Here is a 23,157-nt window from a genome sequence, read left to right as displayed (position 1 = left end):
GTGGTTGAGTGTTTACCAACCCATACAGGGACAAGCCCTACCACCAAATACCCTTACACATTCGCCAGTGATAACGCGTGGCCTCTATGTAAAAATCCTCGTCTGCTATACTTAAAACTACTAACAAAAAATGACCATTTAACTAGTCTAAAAGTCGCTATAAAAGCTTGAGAGTTCTCTAAAATGAACCCTTATTTGACAGCTAATAAAATCGCGCCTCTACAATTGTCGCTTACGGCGAATCAGCCCAGCTTTTACATCATTCCTACTTATCCTGCCTGAGAATTTAAACACTGCGCAATCCCTTCCAGGACCTCTTGCCTTTGACTATGTCCATCACCACAGCTTGGACAACGAGATTATTTTAGAGGTAAGACGCAATGGAGTTCAGTGACTCTCTTTATTGAAATCTCACGAAAACCACACTCACCTCCCTAGGAACACAACAGCGCGATCACGTCTGGAGGCCAGCATGGATCGGTGAGCTGATTGGGCCGCGGCGAACACGTGCGGCGGCATGTCATCCATGCGACAACCTCGGAACATGGCCGCCACCTGAAATATAAAATGCTTAAATTATATCTGACCATGAATGGCTATCAATTCTGGACATATATTTAATGTATATTCTAGCAAGTCCATCTCAGGTGATCATTTCACGCTCTGAGGAACGATAATCATGGATGCCAACCAATCTGGCGAATTTTACTGGTACTTTGTCATTTAGTTACATTGTATATTTCCTACTGAGATTCATAAAATTCAATAAAAACTTAACGAGGCTTCAGGGCACGGGTAATTTATACTCATATTACTAAACTCAACAATGTATTTGAGCGCGCTAATCACAAATATAATATAAATTGTATTTTTTTGCTGTCTTTACTCTGAGTCACACACACACTAAGAAATCTTGTACGCACGAGTATCACTCACTCATACTAATACACGCCTATAATTTAACGTGGAGACGCGCGCCTTCGAGAGCGAACAGATCTATATACGACATTCGTAAATAGTTTTTTATCCTTAAAGATTGTTACTAGGTTTATGAACCAGTTAAAAAACAATGAAGTCAGTGTACCTCCATCTAAATGGATCATTTACGAGTATAATGAACCAAATTGTTGTTGGCTGGCTTTCCGGAAATTTTTTGGCCCAATTACTCGCGAGCCATCACGTGGGATACGAACTGATACAATCGAAATAAAAAGTTCATTAACATAACATAACTTACCTTCTCCGTATAGACTGGCGTGGTACGCCTCGGCGGTCCAAGTACCAGGAGAGCATGACCAGCGCGGACGTGAGGTAAGGCGGCGGCGTAACGCGACCTCAGTACGTGAAGAGCGCCGCACTCGTTTAAACAGCGCAATGAGGCGATATCTTCACATCGTTCTAGTTGAGGAGGGTTAGCCTTTGGAAATGAAAATTTGCAAATAGATATTATTCTAAGCATCGCGACAGCTCTTAAGGGGTTAATTCCAAAACTCCATCAACATAAGTGTGTGTTAAGAATAAAAATAACTGTATATATAAATAACTAACTTGAGTCTATATAAATAAAAGCGAAATACTGAATAATCACGAAATCTTAGAAACTGTAACATCAGCAAACTTGAAATTTTGCAGGTCGGTTTCCTATGTAACTTTATAGTTCCTTATAGTACTGTAGGGTGTAGACACCCGCTAAGAATTGATTTTATCATCAGCTACTCTGCCGCTAAACAGCAAGTATCAAGTCCACGTATACCACTAACACATTATATTTTTTTATTTGGAATGTACATCAAATACACCCATAAACAAAAAACATAAAGAGCATAAAATAATTGATTTACTTTGACATATAATGATAGTGAGGTCGTATTTAACAATTCAATATTTAGCTAAAATTATTTTTACGTTACTAGTTTTAATACGACCTCGAAGGTCATTATAAAATTTTAAATCATTTATAAGTTAATAATTTCTAGGCAAAGAGAATTTCTGTCCCATCCATATTTAAATAATAAAATGTATTAATATTTAAATAAAAAATAAAATTGATTCACGTAGGCTTTTACGAGCACATTTGAATCGTCATTTTACAATACTCGCCTAAAATAAGCAGATTTTTTACGAATACGATACGAATCGATGAGAACCTCAGTAGTTACCTGCATGTTCTTTAAAGTTATAAAAATATAAAAATAATATTTAACATATTAATAGGCAACAGTTAACCGTCTTCAGTCCGTATACGCATGTGTGATATTTTTTTATATTTCTTTCATTTTCAACAAACTTTTGCGTCCAACCTTTTTAGTTGTTTTTTTTTTGTACTAACAATGACGGTTTTTTTCATAAATGTTTGATGTAAAATATAGATTATAAAATCTGTGGCCTGGTACTAAGAGGGCCAATATGTACATTTATGCCGAACTATTTAAGGCATCATATTTTTTTTTCTCAATCATTAATGATTCTAATACTAACAATATTATTTAATAAAACATATATATTGGATAAAATACATATTTACATTTTTATGTCTATATATCTTTAATTACTCGAATTACCTTTTCAAGGTCATCCTCATCAACGGTGATCACTTCCCCAGTCTGCAGAACCCTGACCTTGGCCCTGCCCGCGTCCGCGTCGCCTTCTCTGACCACCGCAGTGAAACCACCACGATGAGCTAACCACATATGACCGGCTTGCAGCCATTCCTTTTCGCATGCTAGTAGCTCCTCTGACTTTGCCTGGAAAGAAAAACATTGGAAGTTAATAAACAATTATTATCTATTTTCAATATTAATTTATCTCAGTAAAAGATGTGAGCATTAAAAAGTTCAAATTAAATAGGGACAGGCTCTCATGTCGATTTTAGGTGTATTATTTACTGAATTTAGGACCTCGTGTCTAAGGTAAATAGATGAATCTCTGCGAATTCCAAAGGAAACGCTATAAAAAAAACTTAAGTTTATTAATGTTTTTAATAAAGGATAAAGCATATTATGAAAAAGTTATTTATCAGTAAATAACACGTGTAACTACAGGCACAAGGGACATCTTAGTTCCCAAGGTTGGTGGCGCATTGGTGATGTAAGGAATGGTTAATATTTCTTACAGCTCCATCGTCTATGGGCGGTGGTGACCACTTACCATCAGGTGGTCCATATGCTCGTCTGCCTACCGATACTATAAAAAAACAATAACAGTTCCATATGAATTAAAACGAAAACAAAAGACAGAGACACGGAGAAAGAGATAGGTCACTTGGACCATAATCGTAAGGAAGAATTCCTTACGATATTCTGCTAGATCACTCTACTGTAAGTTGCGTAACAGATCTTCTTTCCAAAAATCTCAGCTAATAAACAAAAGGCAGATGGAGCACGATTCTGTATTCGCTTTTGTTGCTTCATTATAATATTCGGCGCGCTAAATCTACATTTTGTTTTGCAAATCTGAGATAAAAATACTAAGCTATAAGCAAAAATGAATGAGAAATCTCTTTATATTTCATTCGGTTACATTTATAAGCCTTATTTGATTTCACATTGATTTACAACAGTACAGACGCGTTGAAGTAGTATGCGTCTGCGTGCGACATACTGGTTTCGACGACCTTGTTCAATATGCGCGAATTTATGTATAATTTATGGAGGTATGTCAAAAATTTTAACGCGAACTATTAAATAAAAATTAACAATATATTATGTAATCTAACTTGCGCTCGTTACAGTCACTATATTTAAATTATATTCTACAAAAAAAAAGTATTTGGCGGACAGATCAGTTTGATGATAAAGATCCTGATGCCCCGAACCCGGAGCTTCGCCCAGAGTCACTGGCATCGTAAGGAGTATAAATCAATCCTAACGGTCATTGCGCTGCCAACAACGGTAACATTGAAGGTGCTATCTCTTGTGCCTGTAACTGGCTTATTCATTCTTTCAACCAGACCACAACAGTGCAAAGAAATGTTTTAAAATAAACTAAAGATAGCTACAAATTTACTTATATTTTTTTTATGGAATGTAAACAATAACTAATCATGTTAGTCCGTCAATAAAACAGACACGAGACCGCTTCAGTACACACGTGGTTTTGTAGAGAGCAAAATTTTAAATATAGAAAATGTGATCAAAACACGTGATCTTTAACCGAAGCTCCAACCCCACGATCTACCCCATGATACTACCCAAGATCAGAGGACTTTTAAATTCATCACCGACCTTGGGAACTGAGAGTTATGTCCCTTGTGCAATCCGGAACACAGAAATAGTAAATATTGCTGTTTGTCGAAAGAACAACTGATGAGTTGATGGTAACTACCCAGGCGGACATGCTGGAAGCCCTACGACCAATAAACGTTATAAAAAATCGAAATTCTGAGTCGTATACTCGATACATTACTGGCTAACGGTAATTAGGTCACTGGTTGTATTCCAACTTTAAAACAACGAAATTATGTTTAAGTGGTAAATGGTGACCGTCATTGTCCATAGACATGGGTACTGTTACTAATACAACCTGTGAGGTCTCATACCTTATTATTGATAAATTGATAATATGCAAACAACATTAAAATGAACATTTAATTTAAATTTAAAAAATTCAATATTTCTTAAGAAACAATCTATACTAATATAAAACTAACTGTCTGGTTGTTACGCTTTCGCGGCTAAACAACTAATCGATCGATCGAAATTTTGTACAAAGCAATGTTTAACCATAAGGACATTAGCCACTTTTTCACCTTCTCGCATCACGTTGGAGATAAAGGGTTATATTATACTATTCTTAAAGCCATTAATTCACCAACTGAATTCCAAACTCCCGAAGCCGCAGGTATAAATATATTCGTAGGTTTACAAACATAAATTCACCATTAATTAAAAAAAAAGAAGGCAATACGTGTAGCGAAACAACACAACCATTAATGGTGACATTTAATATCATATAAATTATACCATAGCGAGTAAATCAGGATATTTAAATGAGTTTTGAGTAATGAGGAAATATAATTACTTAATTAGTATGATATATGTAAAAGGTTTTTTAATTGTAGATAATGTACACGAATCGCGGCAGTGGAAAACATAGCGTATGAAGTACTTGATACTATTATGTTCAGCTTTGAAGTTCGAGTGAGTCAGTGTGATTACAGGCACAAGAGTTAACGTACTTATTAACTTCTAAAGTAATGTTAGGGGCGCATTGGCGATGTGAGGATTGCTTAATATTTCTTACAATGCCAATAACATGCCTATTTAGTGGTGGTGACCACTTACCACCAACCGAATTGCAGTCCGCAACCAGAGCAACGAAACAATTATATACATACGTTTATGTATACTTCTTTGAAATTGAACGTTTATGTATGTAGGTGTAGGTTTTAATTGAAAATATCTTGGTTGCGGCTAAATTTACAGATACTCTTCATTCATTTATCATATATTCAAAAGTAGTTTCAACTTTGATCATAGTGTTGTACATTTTTTTGTTGACTATTTATTATAGTCGACCTATGAGGGTTTGACAATGACCTTTAAAAGTAAATCCTTGATTCTTAGTAACATGTTCCGGTTCTATTATAAAAATATCGTTTATTGAATCTAAAAACATAAATTTATTCGTAAATATCACCAATCGCTTGTCCGTATCCCATGTATTTGGCGCCGACAACAATTAACACGTATACACTTCATACGGCAAAGGAGTCCGATTGATGAATTAAAGAACAATTACAAAGTAGGACCTCACAACACGGGTTGAAATACGTAAACATACATTACCAGCCTGTAAATTTCCCACTGCTGGGCTAAGGCCACTTCTCCCTTTGAGGAGAAGGTTTGGAGCATATTCCACCACGCTGTTCCAATGCGGGCTGGTGGAATACAGATGCGGCAGAATTTCGTTGAAATTAGACACATGCAGGTTTCCTCACGATGTTTTCCTTCACCGCCGAGCACGAGATGAATTATAACACAAATTAAGCACATGAAAATTCAGTGGTGCTTGCCTGGGATTGAACCCGCAATCGTCGGTTTTGATGCACGCGTTCTAGCCACTGGGCCATCTCGGCTCGGGTTGAAATGCGGTGGCTCTATTCCACACTGCCAGAAGCACACGGCTTAGCCAACCAATCTAATCTATTAAAAATTCAATATTACGATGTTTGCTTTAAATCTATTCATCTCTATAACAGCGGTTCCTTAGTTATTAGGATCATGAGATAATGAATGTATTTTTGAATACTATATTAATTAATTTAACTATTAACCTGTTAAAAACCTTCTCCTCAGAGGGAGAGGAGGCCTTAGCCCAGCAGTGGGAAATTTACAGGCTGCTTATGTATGTATGTAAAAAGTTTTAATAGAAATTTATACCATAATCAATAAAATTAAATTCTGTTATTTATAAAAACTATCGCGATCAACATGAAACTCGAGTTCCTCAGAATTCAATTTAAGAACCGCTGGTCTACAGTAAATTATCATACTCATTGCTAAATAGCTATAGTTTAGAGATTCGGAATAACCTTCCCAATACCGTCAAGTAAATATTTAACCAATAAAAAAAATACGCTTGTTCGGAAATTAAATATTCAAATACCGATCAGTGTATTCCATCTCTTACATCAACTTGCATCTCACAGATAATAAAATTAAAGAAATCCTAAAGCATACCTGCCTTTTTCACCAAGGATTTTCCTTCAAAAGTCTTTTGTACAGAGAACAATACATTTTGGCGCGAATCATTTCCGCCCATGGAATGTTCTCGAATCTTTGGTTCAATTGGCACTCCATTGGAAGCCGTCACGTAAACGACAATTCTCCATATTAATCTCAGGTACAGCATCTTCAGCCAACCAAGGATTCTCGTTAATATTGCGATTATAGACATTATTTATTCAAACAATATTTATTATTACTTGTATTCGTTGCGCAGTGCTTGTAACTGGTATATATCACCCACACGGGCCGCGCATGCGCACCAGGAAACGTTTTTAACATATCGCCTATTGAAAACCTACGCGTACCTACATGGAGTAAATCTCATTAAACTCAATTATATGTTTACGGTATAATACTATTTATCCGACAGTAGATGACACGTTATGTACTCTCGTTATTTTTTTCTTCGAGTTTTTTTTAATCTGTCGTTTTAATCTCGGCATATATTTTAATTATTAATTTAATTTCACTAGACAAGCGTGCGAGCTGACTCAGGACGGTAGTCTTTCATTGATCTTGATACTCTTTAATATTAAATACACTTAACTATATATTTATTATAACCTAATATAAATATAATAAAATATAATAATAAATAAATAAAACTGGGTTTTACAAGACGCTATTGTCAGTGTAACTATAATACATAGTACTAAGTCAAAAGTAAGACATATATTATTTGGAGTAATGTGAACAGTTTGCAACACCTGGACAACCTTTAACAGTTACTCGCGCAGGACGTTCGTCTAGATTTATTTTTATACCATAATTTTTTTAGATATTTTTTAGATGGCATAGTGGTTAGAACGCGTGCATCTTAGCCGATGATTTCGGGTTCAAGCCCAGGCAAGCACCACTGAATTTTCATGTGCTTAATTTGTGTTTATAATTCATCTCGTGCTCGGCGGTGAAGGAAAACATCGTGAGGAAACCTCCGTGTGTCTAATTTCAACGAAATTCTGGATTGGAGCAGCGTGGTGGAATATGCTCCAAATCTTCTCCTCAAAAGGAGAGGAGAAGATTTGGAGCCTGGAGGAGCCTTAGGCAAGCAGCGGGAAATTTACAGACTGCTAATGTATGTTTAAAAATGTATTTCATTTGAAACTCGATTGTTGCTCAATTTTTAAATATGAAACTAACGTTGTCCCTTTACGATAAGACTCAACAAGTGTGTTTAGTAGGTCAAATATTCACAGCCGTTGGTCTAAAACACCTGCTAAGTGTAGTTAAACGAAGTCGTTAATCTTCTCGCCCTAAAATGTATTCTCTTTAAACTGTTAACATTGTTACAGGAATGCTTAACTCATTGACATTAAATGTTTTTATACGTGACAATAATATTGTAGTTGACTTGTATTCAGTTTCAAATGATAATGTTTTTGATGGCTCTATATAAATACTGGCCAAAGTTTGCCTGGTAGAGATCGAGCTTCAATTGGTGGTAGGTTTATATGCAGGTTCGTCTAGTTAATTACCACCCATTCGTCATATATTCTACAGTTACAGTTTAAAGGGTAAGAGAATCAGTGTAATTACAGGCATTGGTGATATGAGGAATGACTATTATTTCTTTCCGATGTATATAGACAGTGGTGACCACTTACCATCAGACGGCCTTGCCAGTCTGCCTTCGTATACAGCACGAAGAAGATCTGTGGTCTTATTTATTAACGATTAAAATCCACTGCACCAACGCAGCACGCATTCGTTAAATTTTATAGTTAATTAACTTTCTTTCGCTATGTTCTTTCCATACAAAGTTCATGAGCTACGACCTAACCAGGCCGTGTCATGTCGGCGTTACGACGAAAAAGGTACATATCAAACGAACTGTGTCGAATACAACGGTTCTCGTCTAACCCCGACCTCTGCCTGCCCAAGATGTCACTTTCAATCAAAATTTACATAATAAGCTCGTAAAATTCATATATGAATAAACACACACAATAACGTACATTATATGTTGTTTCCGGCACAATACAACCACCCCATTGTGACCCGAAGGTGTCGTAATAACCGAGTTTTATCGTGTTAATCGCACTCAATAGTACAATAAGCACTATCGTTTCGATCAAAGCGTGTTGGCAGGACCCAAAACGGTACTTAAAAGTCTACCCAATAGTTCAACCAGATCCTATTTCTTGCCGTGATAAAAAACTGACCTAACAATAATGATGTATACAGAAATATATGTCTATAATACTGACTGTATCGTTGGTATGGTAACTAGCTTATCAGACCGCAAATCCAGTGTCATACTTATCATTAGTATAAGGTTTTTCTGCCGACAAATTCTAACTAACAGTTTGGAAGGTAATGTACACCGACCTCTTTCCGGTCGAATAGGATTTCTCGTCTAATTTTGATTTTGAATCAAAATATACTTTATTCAAGTTGGCTTTTACAAGCACTTTTGAATCGTCATTTAACAAACTATATTAAGTGAAGCTACCACCGGCTCGGAATGCAGATTCTACCGAGAAGAACCGGCAAGAAAATCAGTAGTTACTCTTTTTCAACATTTAAAAATACAAAGTGAAATGTTAGTTAAATACAATAATATATCTACGTAATATAACCTGCCTGGAAGTCAACAAGTATTAGCTCCACGCTTTTTTATCATCTATATAATCTTGTTTTGAATAATATGCCTTCTTTACCGATGTATTTTTTACAAATGATTTGAATTTATGAATCAAACCACAATAACGAAATTCCAAGATATCTTCACAAATATATCAAAATCAAATCCAATCAACACGCAATTGTCTTTAGCCGTATTGTCTAAACCATAATGAATTGTTTTAAATACAAACGTAACAATAACTAAATAAGATATCGCCCTAGTACGAGACATTTCACAGGCGTGTTTCAGCATTTATCGAATACTACATTTATTACGGCGTTGTCAACTTGTGGCCCAGTTTAACATTTCAACAATGGATACAAAACGCTGACAGTCAACAACGTTGACACAAGTACTAAATAACAACCGGATTTCTGTTCTTGCACCTATCAGGAATCTGGACACTGAAACGGGCCTTATTTATTAAGGTTAGGAGAATATTTAAGCACGTACAACGTTATCGGAACACTATCAACGCTTTCAATGGTCTAAATAGAATTTTGTATTATTTATTTACAATTGTAATGTGTACCGTTAATATCCCAATGTTGGGCAAAGAGTCCTATCCTTATATGTAGGTTTCGAAATGCCAGTTGGTATAGGTGGCTAGCTAGCTGGTTTCTTAACGATGTTTTTCTAAAGAATAAAGCAAGATATGAATCATAAAGTCAGATTAACCTCAACAAACAGCCAGTTGTCTTGGTGGTACGGCTTTGTGCTAGCTCTTCGGTACCGACAAATAGCAGAGCCAGTGTAACTATAGGCAACGTTGGTGACGCATTGAGGATGTTGGTTTGGTTGGTTAATATTTCTTACAGCGTTCTTTTCTGTATATGGTGGTTACCACTTACCATCGGTGGCCCAGTTGTTCATCCGCTCACCTATACCATAAAATGGCCTCAGTCGATCTCCGTTCTTAAAATCATAAACAAATAAAAAAGTAAATCTGAAACTATTACTAAACATCTCGTTTCGTTGACCGTTTTACATAACTGCAGCAAAACCCAATAGAAAGGTCAATATCTTTAATCGATACACGAGTGAGTGGGTTCGTTCGTCCATATGAATGTACATACCACGCAATGATCAAACATATATATACATAATATATATATGGTAACATGCGATGAATCTAGTGACGCATGTAACTTAAGCACTACCTCACATTTATATGTCCAAGCATTTTTTATTTTAAGTTATCGGTAGGCGGACGAGCAAATAGGCCACCTGATGGTAAGTGGTCACCACCGCCCATAGACAATGGCGCTTTAAGAAATATTAACTATTCCTTACATCACCAATGCGCCACCAACCTTGGAAACTACGATGTTATGTCCCTTGTGCATAGGCTGTAGTTACATTGGCTCATGAGTGGGTGGTACCTACCCAGACACACAGCCCTACCACCAAGTAACAAGTCTAACAAATAAAATTAAAATAAACAACTTTATATATTTATTTGCGCAAATTATACAAAGGTAGACAGACATAACGTCAAAAGATATTATCTTCGTGGCAACACTAAATTGGACAGATATAATACAGTAGTTAATTATTTATCAACAACGATAGCAACATTATTTTGTATTACACGATACCAAATCAAATATAATTGTCACAAAAAATGTCATTACGTATCCTTATCAAGACACTATTTAAAAAGCAATACCAAACAAAAGTTCGTTATAATTATAAAATCCACGTGAACTATGAAAGACGAGAAGGTCTAAAGTATTATACGAGTACCTACGCAATTTCAAAACATCGAGAGCCCTCTGACCGGCATTGGAACAGAGAGTGACAGAAATATCGAGAAGAAACGATACCATCACAAATTTAATACAACGCTAATCACATAACAGCTCCTCCTACAGAAGCAATATCATAATACAATCATTGAATATACGTTTACTGTGCCATAGATATTACAAAACGTATTCAATTCACAGAGAGAATTAAATAAATTAGCACTAAAATGTGAATTTGAAGTTATTTTTATTTCACTTCGACAATTGTAAACGGAGAGGCGATATGTGACGTTATTGATATTCTTTACGAGATGTATCATTAGGAGAAAGGTGCCAAGTCCTCTGGCGGCGCTCAGTGCGGCCTCATGTCGGTTGCCTCATCGTAACTGTTGACAAGGATTGTATCATGTACTGGCCTTTACAGCGTCACCGAACGTTGGGGCGAGTGTTAAAACTCTGCCTTAAGGTGAACCCGTTTGGGCTCGAGAGTGACATTCGTCCTGAGGGTGTCTCCTATGAGATCGCACCTCGGCTCAGAACGTAGTCGGTGGGGTGTGAACACTTGAAATTAAACGTAGAATCTACTGACGTCCCGGCCGCCTCCGTGACGTCACTAATCTGGGTAATTGTTGACACGGACTCACCTAATCGTACTAATATTAAAACTAGCTTATTTTATTTGTTCTGGATTAACATTAAAACTTCGGAACTGTCCGATATGGCACTTTAAATTTATGATTCTTTATTTTAAATGATACTGGTTGTCGTCTCGCGTTGTAGGGTTTCGTAAGGCGTTATGCATAAAATAATATATGGATTTCCTAGGAGTACAAGATTGCTTCGCACCAAATTTCATCAAATTCGGTTCAGAGGTTTGACTGTGAAAGATACACAGACAGACAGAGTAACACTCACAGTTACAATATTAGCATATACACAGCTCACTTTGAAGCACCGTAGCGAAATAAACTCCAGCTATTGTCTTTTCAATTCACTAGCTGAACATTCAAGCTATTACTTAACTAAATTGATATAATCTAGGCAACCAGTTCTTAAACTAATAAAAAAATACCTAGTTTTTTCAAATGCTACAATTTATGTATTTATACAGAACAATTATAATCAGACATTTAAAAAAAATAACATGTATAAAAACATATCCTTATTACATGTAACTTTTTGTTATATAGAGGGAATATAAAATTTCTCTTGTCACGGCAAGGTCGTTAAGACATTAGAAATCAGACGCATGGTGACCATATAAATATGGCCACTAGTTACCCGCTATGGCAATCATTAACTCGACCAGTATTCAATTATGACTTAATTGTTCTAAATCGAGATGAAAGGTGTGATTAAACCACCGCGTAGAGATGTCTTGACATTGGACGATACGAGACGTTGTGGGAAAAAATATTTCTTATTTACTTTGTGCAAGCCCGTCTGGGTAACATCACATTGTAATATATATTTATATTTGATCTAGGATATATGACGATTGATCGGTACCTACCCAGAAGGGCTTGCGAAAAACCCTGACAACCACATCCAACGAACCAAGATTCAGAGAGGAAGCTTATTTCAAGGGCTAGCCACCAGCGTAGCGGGTATTAGAATGAGCAAACACAATTGCACACTCTTTTACATTAGGACGTTTTCTAATTTGCGGAACGGTCGAGCCACTTGATTTATGCGCGAGCATCGTACTGCAGCAGGAGGGTAGAACGAAGGCATAAACCGTCTAACTCTAACTTGTATGGCTATACGGGTGCAGTCCGACTGTATTTTAGTGATTTTCACTTACACTCGCCTTCAGATTCTTAATCGAGGTACGGATTATTCATATTGCTGCCCCTGGACAGCAAACACAATTAGCAGTCCGCCATAAGCCGTCTAATTTGAGAGTGTCCTTAATGTCTAACCTAGTGGTAGGCTTTGCGCAAGCCTGTCTAGGTAGGTACCACCCACTTATCAGATATTCCACCGCCAAACAGCAGTATTTAATATTATTGGTCTCCGATTTGAAGGGTGAGTGAGCCAGGGTAACTACAGCCTACAGGCACATAAAATCGTAGTTCCCAAGGTTGGTGGCGCATTGATGATGTAAGGAATGGATAATATTTCTCACAGCGCCATTGTCTATGGGCCCATTTTATGTGGCCCATTTGCTCGTCCGCCTACCTATATCATAAAAAAAAAATCAAACATTCAAACGAAATACTAAGACTGTACAATTAATACGAAGATTTATAAAAAATATAATTGCATGGTCTCTTCGAACCGCATCCACATACCGAGATTATTCTCTTTGATATAGAACAGTCTGTTTAACTATCCTAACGAATATAATAAATGCGAAAGACTGTTTAACTTTCACGAGTTAATTATTTAACCGATCATCATAAAATTCCCCCCTCCCCCCTCCCCCCTAACACGCGAAACCGCGGGCATCTTAGAAACCAACAGTTTGTATTTATTACACATCTCCGAACCATTACTTTTGATATTTAATAACTCGATACGGATCTCTCGTTGGTGATTCTTATGCAAAATAAGGTTGAGGTGGTTTTTAAGTTCATAAAAAAGGCAATAGTTGTAACTTAAGTTATGAAGCGGTTTTCGGTAGATAGTATCAAAGAAAACACGATAAAGTTTCTTTCGAGAAAGACGTACAATATATAATTTGCGTTACTTTTATAATTTTATTTATGTTATTATTTAAGTTTTAAATGTTTTATTTATAAAATAAATCTATTGAGGAGTTCCTTCATATGAAAAACAAACTTTAAAACATTGCAAGCTTGTAAATACGCTGTGCACGATTTATTTTTTAAGCACTGATTGCCTCGTCAGTTTAGTGGATAGGCAAAAGATCACGAGGATCTTGGTTCAAACCCTGAATAGGGCCGTTAAAAAGTTATTGCGTTTTTCTGTCAAATAATCTCATTAACGGCACGGCGTCTGAAAGTGGGAAGTTAGTGCCTCAGCAAGCACTTATAGCGGTCGGTCCTGCGCCTGAAATCTTTCCATGAGAGTAAGGGAATAGAAGGTGCTTTTGTCCTGCTGGCTTGTCTCCCTTGAGATTGGCCGCCGAAACCTGAATCGGTTAGTACATCATAAGTACCGAGTTGCACTCTTCGTCGTTTAATTTAAGTTAATTGAGTAACCAAATGTTATTATAATCGTTTAACTTTGACACCTACAGGTCGTTTCAAACGCAGAGTACATAAACTGTTCATTATTATTTGTGCATAGCTAATCCCGGCACGGACTTATCGCCTATAGAATACTTATTAGTTTAAGGCAGGAAGCGGGGACGCGTGAGCATTCCAACGCAATAAACTATGGCGCGGCCGTTTTTAGAATCACACACATTTAAAATTAACATTTATTTTTGTCTGATGTTTTTAAACTGTCGAGATTACTTTAAATTTAGTCTTAAATATTAGACAGACCATTTTACTCTCTTGGGTTTTAATCAAATGTTTTGATTGTTGTTCACTACCCATAAATTGGTTAGATGAGTATATGTTACATGAATTTAAGTACTTTTTGCCTGACTATTAAATACATATTAAATAGTTTAACTAACATCATAAACGACTGTCTTATATCACTTGTTTTATTGAATAACCGCATCCCGTTAAAACTTTATCGTCACATAACATTTTACAACATAACAAAAATTTTTGCTATACAAACGTATAAAAGTAACCCTCAGTTCCTGTTATCTATTTTCAGTACTTTTATTTCCCGTACTAAAAATTTTACAATATCTGATGAAAATATAAAAATAGATTTTAATTCGTTAAGATTTTGAGGTAAAACACACAAATGAAATAAATAAAAAAAGGTATATATTTACCTAATCCTGATAGAGATTTCAAATCGACCATGTGAAGTGAATCATTAATGAACTTTTTTATATAATAGGAAGCGATCCGCTACGTGCCCACGGTGCGTTCGGTAACGTTATAACCGCATGGATTTGTATTCTGCATCGCAGTATGCAACCCTCATTTCCTCTATCCGTTCCGTGCATCTTCCGTAAACGAGCTGGTGACCCGCAGCGGTGCACAGATCGACAAAGAAACATTTAAATACGCTTCGTAGAAATCAGAGACGTTTTAGTTCAAAATATATCTAATTATAAAAATAAAATTCATTTAGGTGCAATGAATGAATGTAAACGATTAAAATAAAGCGTTACTGACGCTAAGTAAGAACTGCCCGATAAGCTTAAGGTCATATCTAATATGATCTCGCGAGTTCTAATTCGAAACGGACTCTGCAAAGTTATGTGTCAACTGACGCGGAACTGCTGACATATTGACAATACCTCATTACTCGACACCTCACTCACGAGCCAGTGCAACTGGTTTTCGGCGCAAGTAATTTTATGACTTAATTTGAACTATCGCGAGTTGCAACATGGAAATTACTAAATGCTAAAACAATAATTTCGTTTCAAATGATATAATTCCTCGCCCATTTATGGTCACCGCCGATAGTTTAAACAACCAAACATTAAATAGGATTAAGTCACATTTATATGTTAAAAATCAATATAGTACAAAATAGATAAGAAAAAATTAAATACATTTTCAACATCAAACAAAACAATCAAGACGTGTTTAATTTCAATAAACATCTACGAAACAACAACAACCACTCGAATCCAAAATAAACAGAAGCCCATCAATATTGCATTCTAAGGAAGCGTCTAGATAATGCAATACGAACACTCAAAATACACTGAAGCTAATAGACTGACTCACTCAAATCTTAGCCACTCATCTCACGGTATCAATCTCGTTCATTGCGATCGATTTAACTCGCAGATTGAATGCTTAATACATTTCCATTATTTATATAATGAGATAGACGAAGATAGTACCTACATTACATGAGGAGTAGGCAGGGTTATTTCATTTCCAAGGAACACGAGAATATGGATCGACCTTTTTAGTATTATTTTTGATGTAATAGGTAGACCGACCGGCAAATGGGCCACCTGATGTTCAATGGTCAACTTCTCCCATAGATCCATAGTCTCCCATGACCAAAGCGAAATCTTGGAAAATAAGATTGATTTGGGATTAGGTCTACAATTAATGATATGATAAGTGATATAACATGTAACATTTTGTATGTTGACTTGAGGGGGGTGTCTTGTTCGGTCACCAAAGTGCACGAAATAATGAAAGGCAAATCTGTCTTTCGACACTAAATATTTGCTGGTAATAAGTGCCTAGAGTCGATTTCAATGGCAGGAGGCGTAAGGACAAATAAAACACTTTGACCTTGAATTGATATGTGATAATTTATCGATATCTAAACTATTTTTTGGTATTCATTATGATTCAAAATAGGTTATCATTAGTGACTCATCAAAGCACACCTTAAATAATAAGCCATGTAAAGACAATTTGAAGGTGACCTTTTTTTCGTCATGAAACTATTTGCTTACTTTTTAATTCGAAGAAGAGCCTGCTTTTCGAAGGTAGAACAAGTGATGAGTGATCGACAGAGTACAAAGTCCTATTACAAACCAAACAGCTTTTAATACCTTTTAAGATTGAAATGTATGTTTAGTTGCAACTATACATTTATATTAAATAGACTAATTATTCAAATTTGTTACTTAAGAACAATTTATCTTTTATTTAGATTTACCTGTAATTACGTCAGAAACATATTAAATCGTCCACGTACCCGTCGCTTATGTTAACGTTCAAGGATTCAAAATCAAGCGTTATATTGAAAACAAAACACGTCAACAATGGACGATACTTCCACGAAGAACTGCGAAGCGAATTGTGACATTGAAGGACAATAGATCTCATAAATAGCAAAATGTCATGTAGAATTTATAAATCACTAGATTGCGACCACGACTTCGTTCACATATGCGGCAGGATTTGAAGAAAACTTTCATATAAATAAATTGTTCCGTCAAAACTCCTTTACTGATTTACTTTGGTAACCGACGAAATCAGTAAAATATCCCTATCGTTATATTGGACAACATCACATACATTACTCTGATCCCAATGTAAGTAGCTAAAGCACTTGTGGTATGGAAATCAGAAGTAACGACGGTACCACAAACACCCAGACCCAAGACAACGTAGAAAACTAATGAAATTTTTCTACATCGACTCGGCCGGGAATCAAACCCGGGACCTCAGAGTGGCTTACCCATAAAAACCGGTGTACACACTACTCGACCACGGAGGTCGTCAAAATATAAATTATATTTTTAAAAAGTACTTTCAACGGTATTTCTGGTCAAAACCAGTTCTAAATGCAGACATCTTTAAAATTAAATACATAATATAACACAATAGATGTAAGGGTATCGACTATTTGATTGCTACATTAGGAGCGAGTTGCAATTTCAAAAGTCATTGTGTAGGCGTGTCGATGGATTACTAATACCTTGCTACTAAATATTTAATATATATAATTTTAAAATTTATTATAACTAACATGCGTATCAAGCAATGTCTCGAAATTTGTTTCTATAATAATATCTGGTATAATATCTAAAACCTTTACGAAAAAAAAGGAAAACCGTACGAAGTTCCAACTCGATCGAACGATCGAATCAATTGTTGCGTATCTGTCTGTAAAGCTGATTTCAATGGCAAGAGGATTAAATATGAACGAACAACTCTGACCTTGAAAAAGCGTTACACCATTGATTCTTGAATAAATTATGTTTTAAATAGCGCCAATTGAGAAAAAAAATCGCCAGTTCTTTCGCCAGTTCTTCTCAGGTCAAGGTATATTCTTTTCCGAACGCGTCGTAGTGTTTCGTTTGAAAATAAATAAGTAAGTCTAATGCTTTTATTTTGAATAAAGGAATTAGTTTTTTAAAGTCACATATCCTAGTCCCAGTCGCTACCAATCCTGTCTCTCATTCTAAACTAGCGAACATCCAATTACGCGGGACATCTGCGTAGTTTTTTCCCGTACATCGAGCGGTATTTAGCGTTACTCAATGGTTCCAACTGATCCCTATCATTACAACCAGTTATAAACACCTTGACAGGAATGCAACGGGATCGTTCGGATGCGACTGCAGCTCTAATTGTAAGGCGGAATGATTACGAATTCATTGATTTTAATTAGACGTTAGTTTCAGATGATGCTGAACTGATTAGATAGTGTCCGAGATGCACTGCACTTGTGGCATATTTATCGACACGTGATGTAATCACAGCTAAAGCTAAACCAGTTCAGTCTTCGTCTCATGTATCAGCTGAACAGAACTATTACTATACAAATCTATACGAAATCAAAATGTGCTTTATTCTGCCATAGACAATATATATGTAGCGTATTTAGGTGTATGCGTACGTTGAAACGTCTATGTTTTGTCTATGGAATGATTTGACGTATGACGTACTTCCTTTTCTCTTCCCTTCTGGTGTGAGCCGCGGTAACGTGTGTTTGTGTGAGTGCGCCGCGCTTTTAAAAATTAGCTTGTGTTCACCCATCCCTTTGGCTGCGTTCTTCGAGTGTATGAAGACCAAGGGAGCACTCCCAAGAAGAACGTGTCTTCACAATTCAAAACCCAGAGTTTATAGGTAACAACCCCTTTTATACCAAAAATACAGTCCACTTTTCTCTCGCGCGTACAATATAATACATTAGACAACAGTCCTTCTCCGTATCAAATTTGGTTAAAACTTAAAACGACAGGTAAATGTACGGAATACGGATAAAAATTACCTCTAATATTTATAATACAAAAAAGACTATAAATTCGCAGACATTCTCATGCCTGTGTGAACATCAACAGTCGTGGCGATCGGTTGAAGTCAAATAAGTACATACATATATCGACATCTTTAAGTTCACTTTATATGTTTGTGATTTATTTTCTTAACGGCGATTTAACTAAGTGCATGTGCATTGCGGCGCGATGCTGCAGTAGCAGCAAAATACAAGTAAGAAACAAAGCATGTAAATGTCTCAAAACTGGGCTAAGGCTTCCTCTCGCTTAGAGGAACAGGATTGAAATTAGACTCATGCAGATCTCCCCGCGATGTTCTCCTTCACTTCACTTGCCGAGGTGAATTATTAACACACATTAAGCACGTGAAAATTCAACGGTGCCTGCCTGGATTTGAACCCGCAATCATCGGTATAGATGCATCCGTCCCAATCATATCTCAGCTCTAAAACCATCTTTAATTTCTACACTGTTGAGCCGCAACTCTTAACGACATATCATAAAACGCAAATAATATAAAAATATTACGTCCTTTTTTTTAATGCAATACCGTACCTTTGTCTTAATCCGCCTCGCTACGCCGCTGTCTAAATCAATAATATTAAAACCTTCTTCCTTGAAAAATTACATACACGTATCTGGCAACTTTTCGGACAAACGATATCGAAGTCTATTAAGCATTCATGATAATGATCACAGCAGGATCGCATTACATGCTTACTTACCGACGTTGCTTTTGATTTGATTGATCGTAAATAAACATCAGAAGATTACCTGTAACAAATAATATATAAATAAGATTTTTTTTATTCAACATCAATAATGCAAAACATGTACAATTATGTCAGAAATTAAACTACAAAATAATATATTTGTTTGGCAACAACAAATGTATTTAACGTGTAGGAGATAAATTATTCATGACATTAATTCTGACCTTAGAATAGAGTAAATGACGCCCTTCTAATTATTCTCGACATCTGTTGAACTCAAAGAATCTTCTCATAAATACACATAATTACATTCCACTGTACGTAATACTCTAAGTAGTTTGATATAAAATAAATAATTAAAAAATCTTACTAATATTATTTATTTGGCACAGACATGGTAATGTCTGGAATAGCACGTAGGTTACTTTAATACCTGCAACCTCTTTACACAAGGGGTTCGCCGCGGGCGGTAACTAGTTAACAAATCAAGAATAATACTAAATACAAGATTATATAGAATTCTAGTTGGCGAAATTCGTATGGGTAAAATAAGAAATACATTTAATAATATAATTTCCTAAACATCTGGACCAGATCCCAGCGCCGCCTACCATGTACAATCTAAGCCAGCGATGGACGCACTCAAAAATTTCCTCAAAATCAGTAAATCAAATTAGTAGGAGTTCAGTACATAAACACCGTACAGATAAGTTTAATTAAATGCGAAAATTTTATTATTTGTTACGCTTTCACGTTTTAAACCAATCACCGTTCATCGTAATTTTTTCATACACGTTATTAAAAAGGTACAGAAACGGCCACTGGCACCCTTTCCCAAATCACAGACAAAGTCGTAGGCCGATACTAGTTGTTTTAAACAAAATGCGTGTATTGCAAATTAATATCTGCTATAAAAAGTTTCATTGATATAAAAATAATAATGTTACATTATGTCATAATATGTTACTGTGTCAATGTAAATTATCATAGCGATGTAACATTTGTTGTTATCAAAACGACCTTGACTATCTCGTCGGCCTAGCGGCTAGCAGATTAGCACTATAGGGATCTCCATATGCTGGCATAACATTCCAGTGTCACACAAGGCACGTCAAGCTGAACGACGACGTTCGTCTGAACCTTTCCGTATTGTTCTCGTGTCAGATTGCCATACATATTAATAATATCTGCGTTTGGGCACACATTTACAGATATTTTCCCTTGAGATGAGACGTCGTGGCCGAAATCAATCATCGAATTCGGGAACGGTTAGTACCATGACATAACTAAAGGTTATAAATTTAAAATTAAAAAAAAAATGCGTTAAACGGATCCCCAACTAAGTAAAGATTAAAGTGAATCTATTCACATTAGAGAATGTCAACAAAATCTCTCAGTGGAACATCATCCTCGAAACAAACGAAAATTATTAATATAGAATTAGGTATACGCTTACAAACACTCAAAGCACCAATGTAAATATCTTAAATTTCGCAATAGTATTCGGTGTAGGAGACATATTATACGCAAGATTAGCATAGCGGTGACGTTACGACATAGCATTGTTTGCTGATGTCGCTAAGCAATTCAATTACAAGACACTGCCACCGCGCGGACCTCTACCTCACATATTCATCTTGTGATTGAACATCATGCATATTCTATTAACTAGATCGTAATTGATACAATTCAATTAGATCACCATAAACATTTATCTATATTTAATTTTTTTATGAATCTATAAATTAAGAATATCATAAAACATTGCTTCCTTTTTCTTATCTGTGGGTTTAATCTAGTGTAGTATTTAGTCCTATAAGTATAGTTTAGTTTAGAAATTGCGTAGAATATAATCAGTACTGCAGTGATATTGTGTAGGAACTCATTTCGTATCTCACCCAGTACTGTCTTTATCGAGCACACGAAGCCTGCGGAAAGCGCTCCCATTCAAGTAGTGAGATCCGAAAGGCCAATATATTCGGTTATATTGTAAATTTTATTTATATTTTAGATTAAGTGCTGTTTTAAAAGAAATGGGACTCGGAAAAAATGTTATCCACGATTTCTATACTGTTCAGAGCCCAATGTACTCGTGTGCCCTAGGGCACTGGAATGTGCCGTGATCTCACCCGATTACTATTGAAAATTATTGAATATTATATATACATATATATAAGTCGACTCTGGCTGGCAATGATTGATGAATGATTGCAGGTTTAAAGCCAAGCAAACACCAATGGATTTCATGTGCTTAATTTGTGTTTATATTCCATCTCGTGCTGGGCGGTGAAGGAAAACTTGAGGAAACCTGCATGTGTCTAATTTCAACAAAATTCTGCCACATGTGAATCCACCAACCCGCATTGGAGCAGCGTGGTGGAATATTCTACTAACACGTCACACTTCACTTCACAGGAAAGGTGGCCTTAGCCCAGCAGTGGGAAATTTACAGGCCGTTACTGTTGTACTGTTGTTATACGCTATTGTTGCGCGTATACTATAAATGTTATTATTACAAACAATATTGTATTGTAACAATATTCTATTAATTACACGATCGTTTTCTCGATGTGTTTCAATTTTGTTCTTTCAGCGTATATAAATAGAGACTACAATACATGAAACATACAAAAAAAAATCTAAGAAATCAAACTCAAAAACCATTCGACGACCGTATACGGTAATTCGGAATAGCTAAATGGCTAATGGCTACAAATTCCCTGCGTGAGTCAAGCTCACAATCGAGTCGCGAGCCCACGCATAGTTTTCTCATCGCCAGGAGCGTGTTTCGTCTGCAGTTCATTTGTATTCGTGTCTCCAACACCGGTTATGTAAGAACGCCTTGTTACAGAGCTGTGACATTGGCGCGATTTACTAATGTACACGATTCTAATACATTTACACGACAGACGCTAGACGTGTCAACTTCAGTTTTAGAATCCTCTGTTAAACTAACATTTTAATCTTCAGGTCATTCTGGATTCACAGATATAAAAGTTCATTGGATCGATATAGAATTTTTATATTGTAGAACTTCATGAGTTTAATTTTAAATTAAGACAGAAAATCTAAAACTTAAATTGAGATTCTTTGTAAAGCCCATTACTAAGAATTGAATTGAGATTCTTTGTCACACAAAATTATTCCTCGTCAAAATATATTTATAACAATAAAATTTGTCGCGTTTCATACAAAATTAAAATCATTTTATCGCAATCGGCGCTTTGCACGGGAGTTTTCGCGATATTACAAGACATTCAAATAAACAGGTGACTGTGTGAGTAAGAAATGTAGGATTTTCGGTAATATATATTGGTACAATATCTAAAACAAATTAAGTATCTTTTTATTTTTTTATACATATGTATGTAATAGCAAAAAGGCGTACGAGCGAATGGGCCACCTGATGGTTAGTGGACGCCCATAGACATTGGCTAAAATTTTTTAACCATTCTACCAATGCGCCACCAACTTTGGTAGTGCATATACATAGCTTACTCGCCCTCCAAACCGGAACACAACAATACTAAATATTGCTGATTGGCGGCAGAACATACGATGAGTAGGTGGTACCTACCCAGACTGGCTTGCACAAATC

The 23,157-nt window shown here is 36.0% G+C and overlaps 1 protein-coding gene across 3 annotated transcripts in view; it reads right to left on the bottom strand.

The window, feature by feature from the left end:
* Nucleotides 1–23,157, bottom strand: part of LOC125071702 (unconventional myosin-XVIIIa) — a 219,568-nt gene that overhangs the window by 136,117 nt on the left and 60,294 nt on the right. For all 3 annotated transcript variants that reach the window (XM_047682047.1, XM_047682048.1, XM_047682049.1), the window contains 3 exons: nucleotides 2,562–2,744; nucleotides 1,238–1,417; nucleotides 431–555 (listed from right to left, as the gene is read on the bottom strand). In XM_047682047.1, the coding sequence (XP_047538003.1) occupies nucleotides 431–555; nucleotides 1,238–1,417; nucleotides 2,562–2,744 (488 nt within the window). The remainder of the gene's footprint in view (nucleotides 1–430; nucleotides 556–1,237; nucleotides 1,418–2,561; nucleotides 2,745–23,157) is intronic.

Source organism: Vanessa atalanta, chromosome 20 (assembly GCF_905147765.1).
Source record: "Vanessa atalanta chromosome 20, ilVanAtal1.2, whole genome shotgun sequence".
In the NCBI taxonomy this organism is placed as follows: domain Eukaryota; kingdom Metazoa; phylum Arthropoda; class Insecta; order Lepidoptera; family Nymphalidae; genus Vanessa; species Vanessa atalanta.
This window is presented reverse-complemented; position numbering and strand designations above follow the sequence as displayed.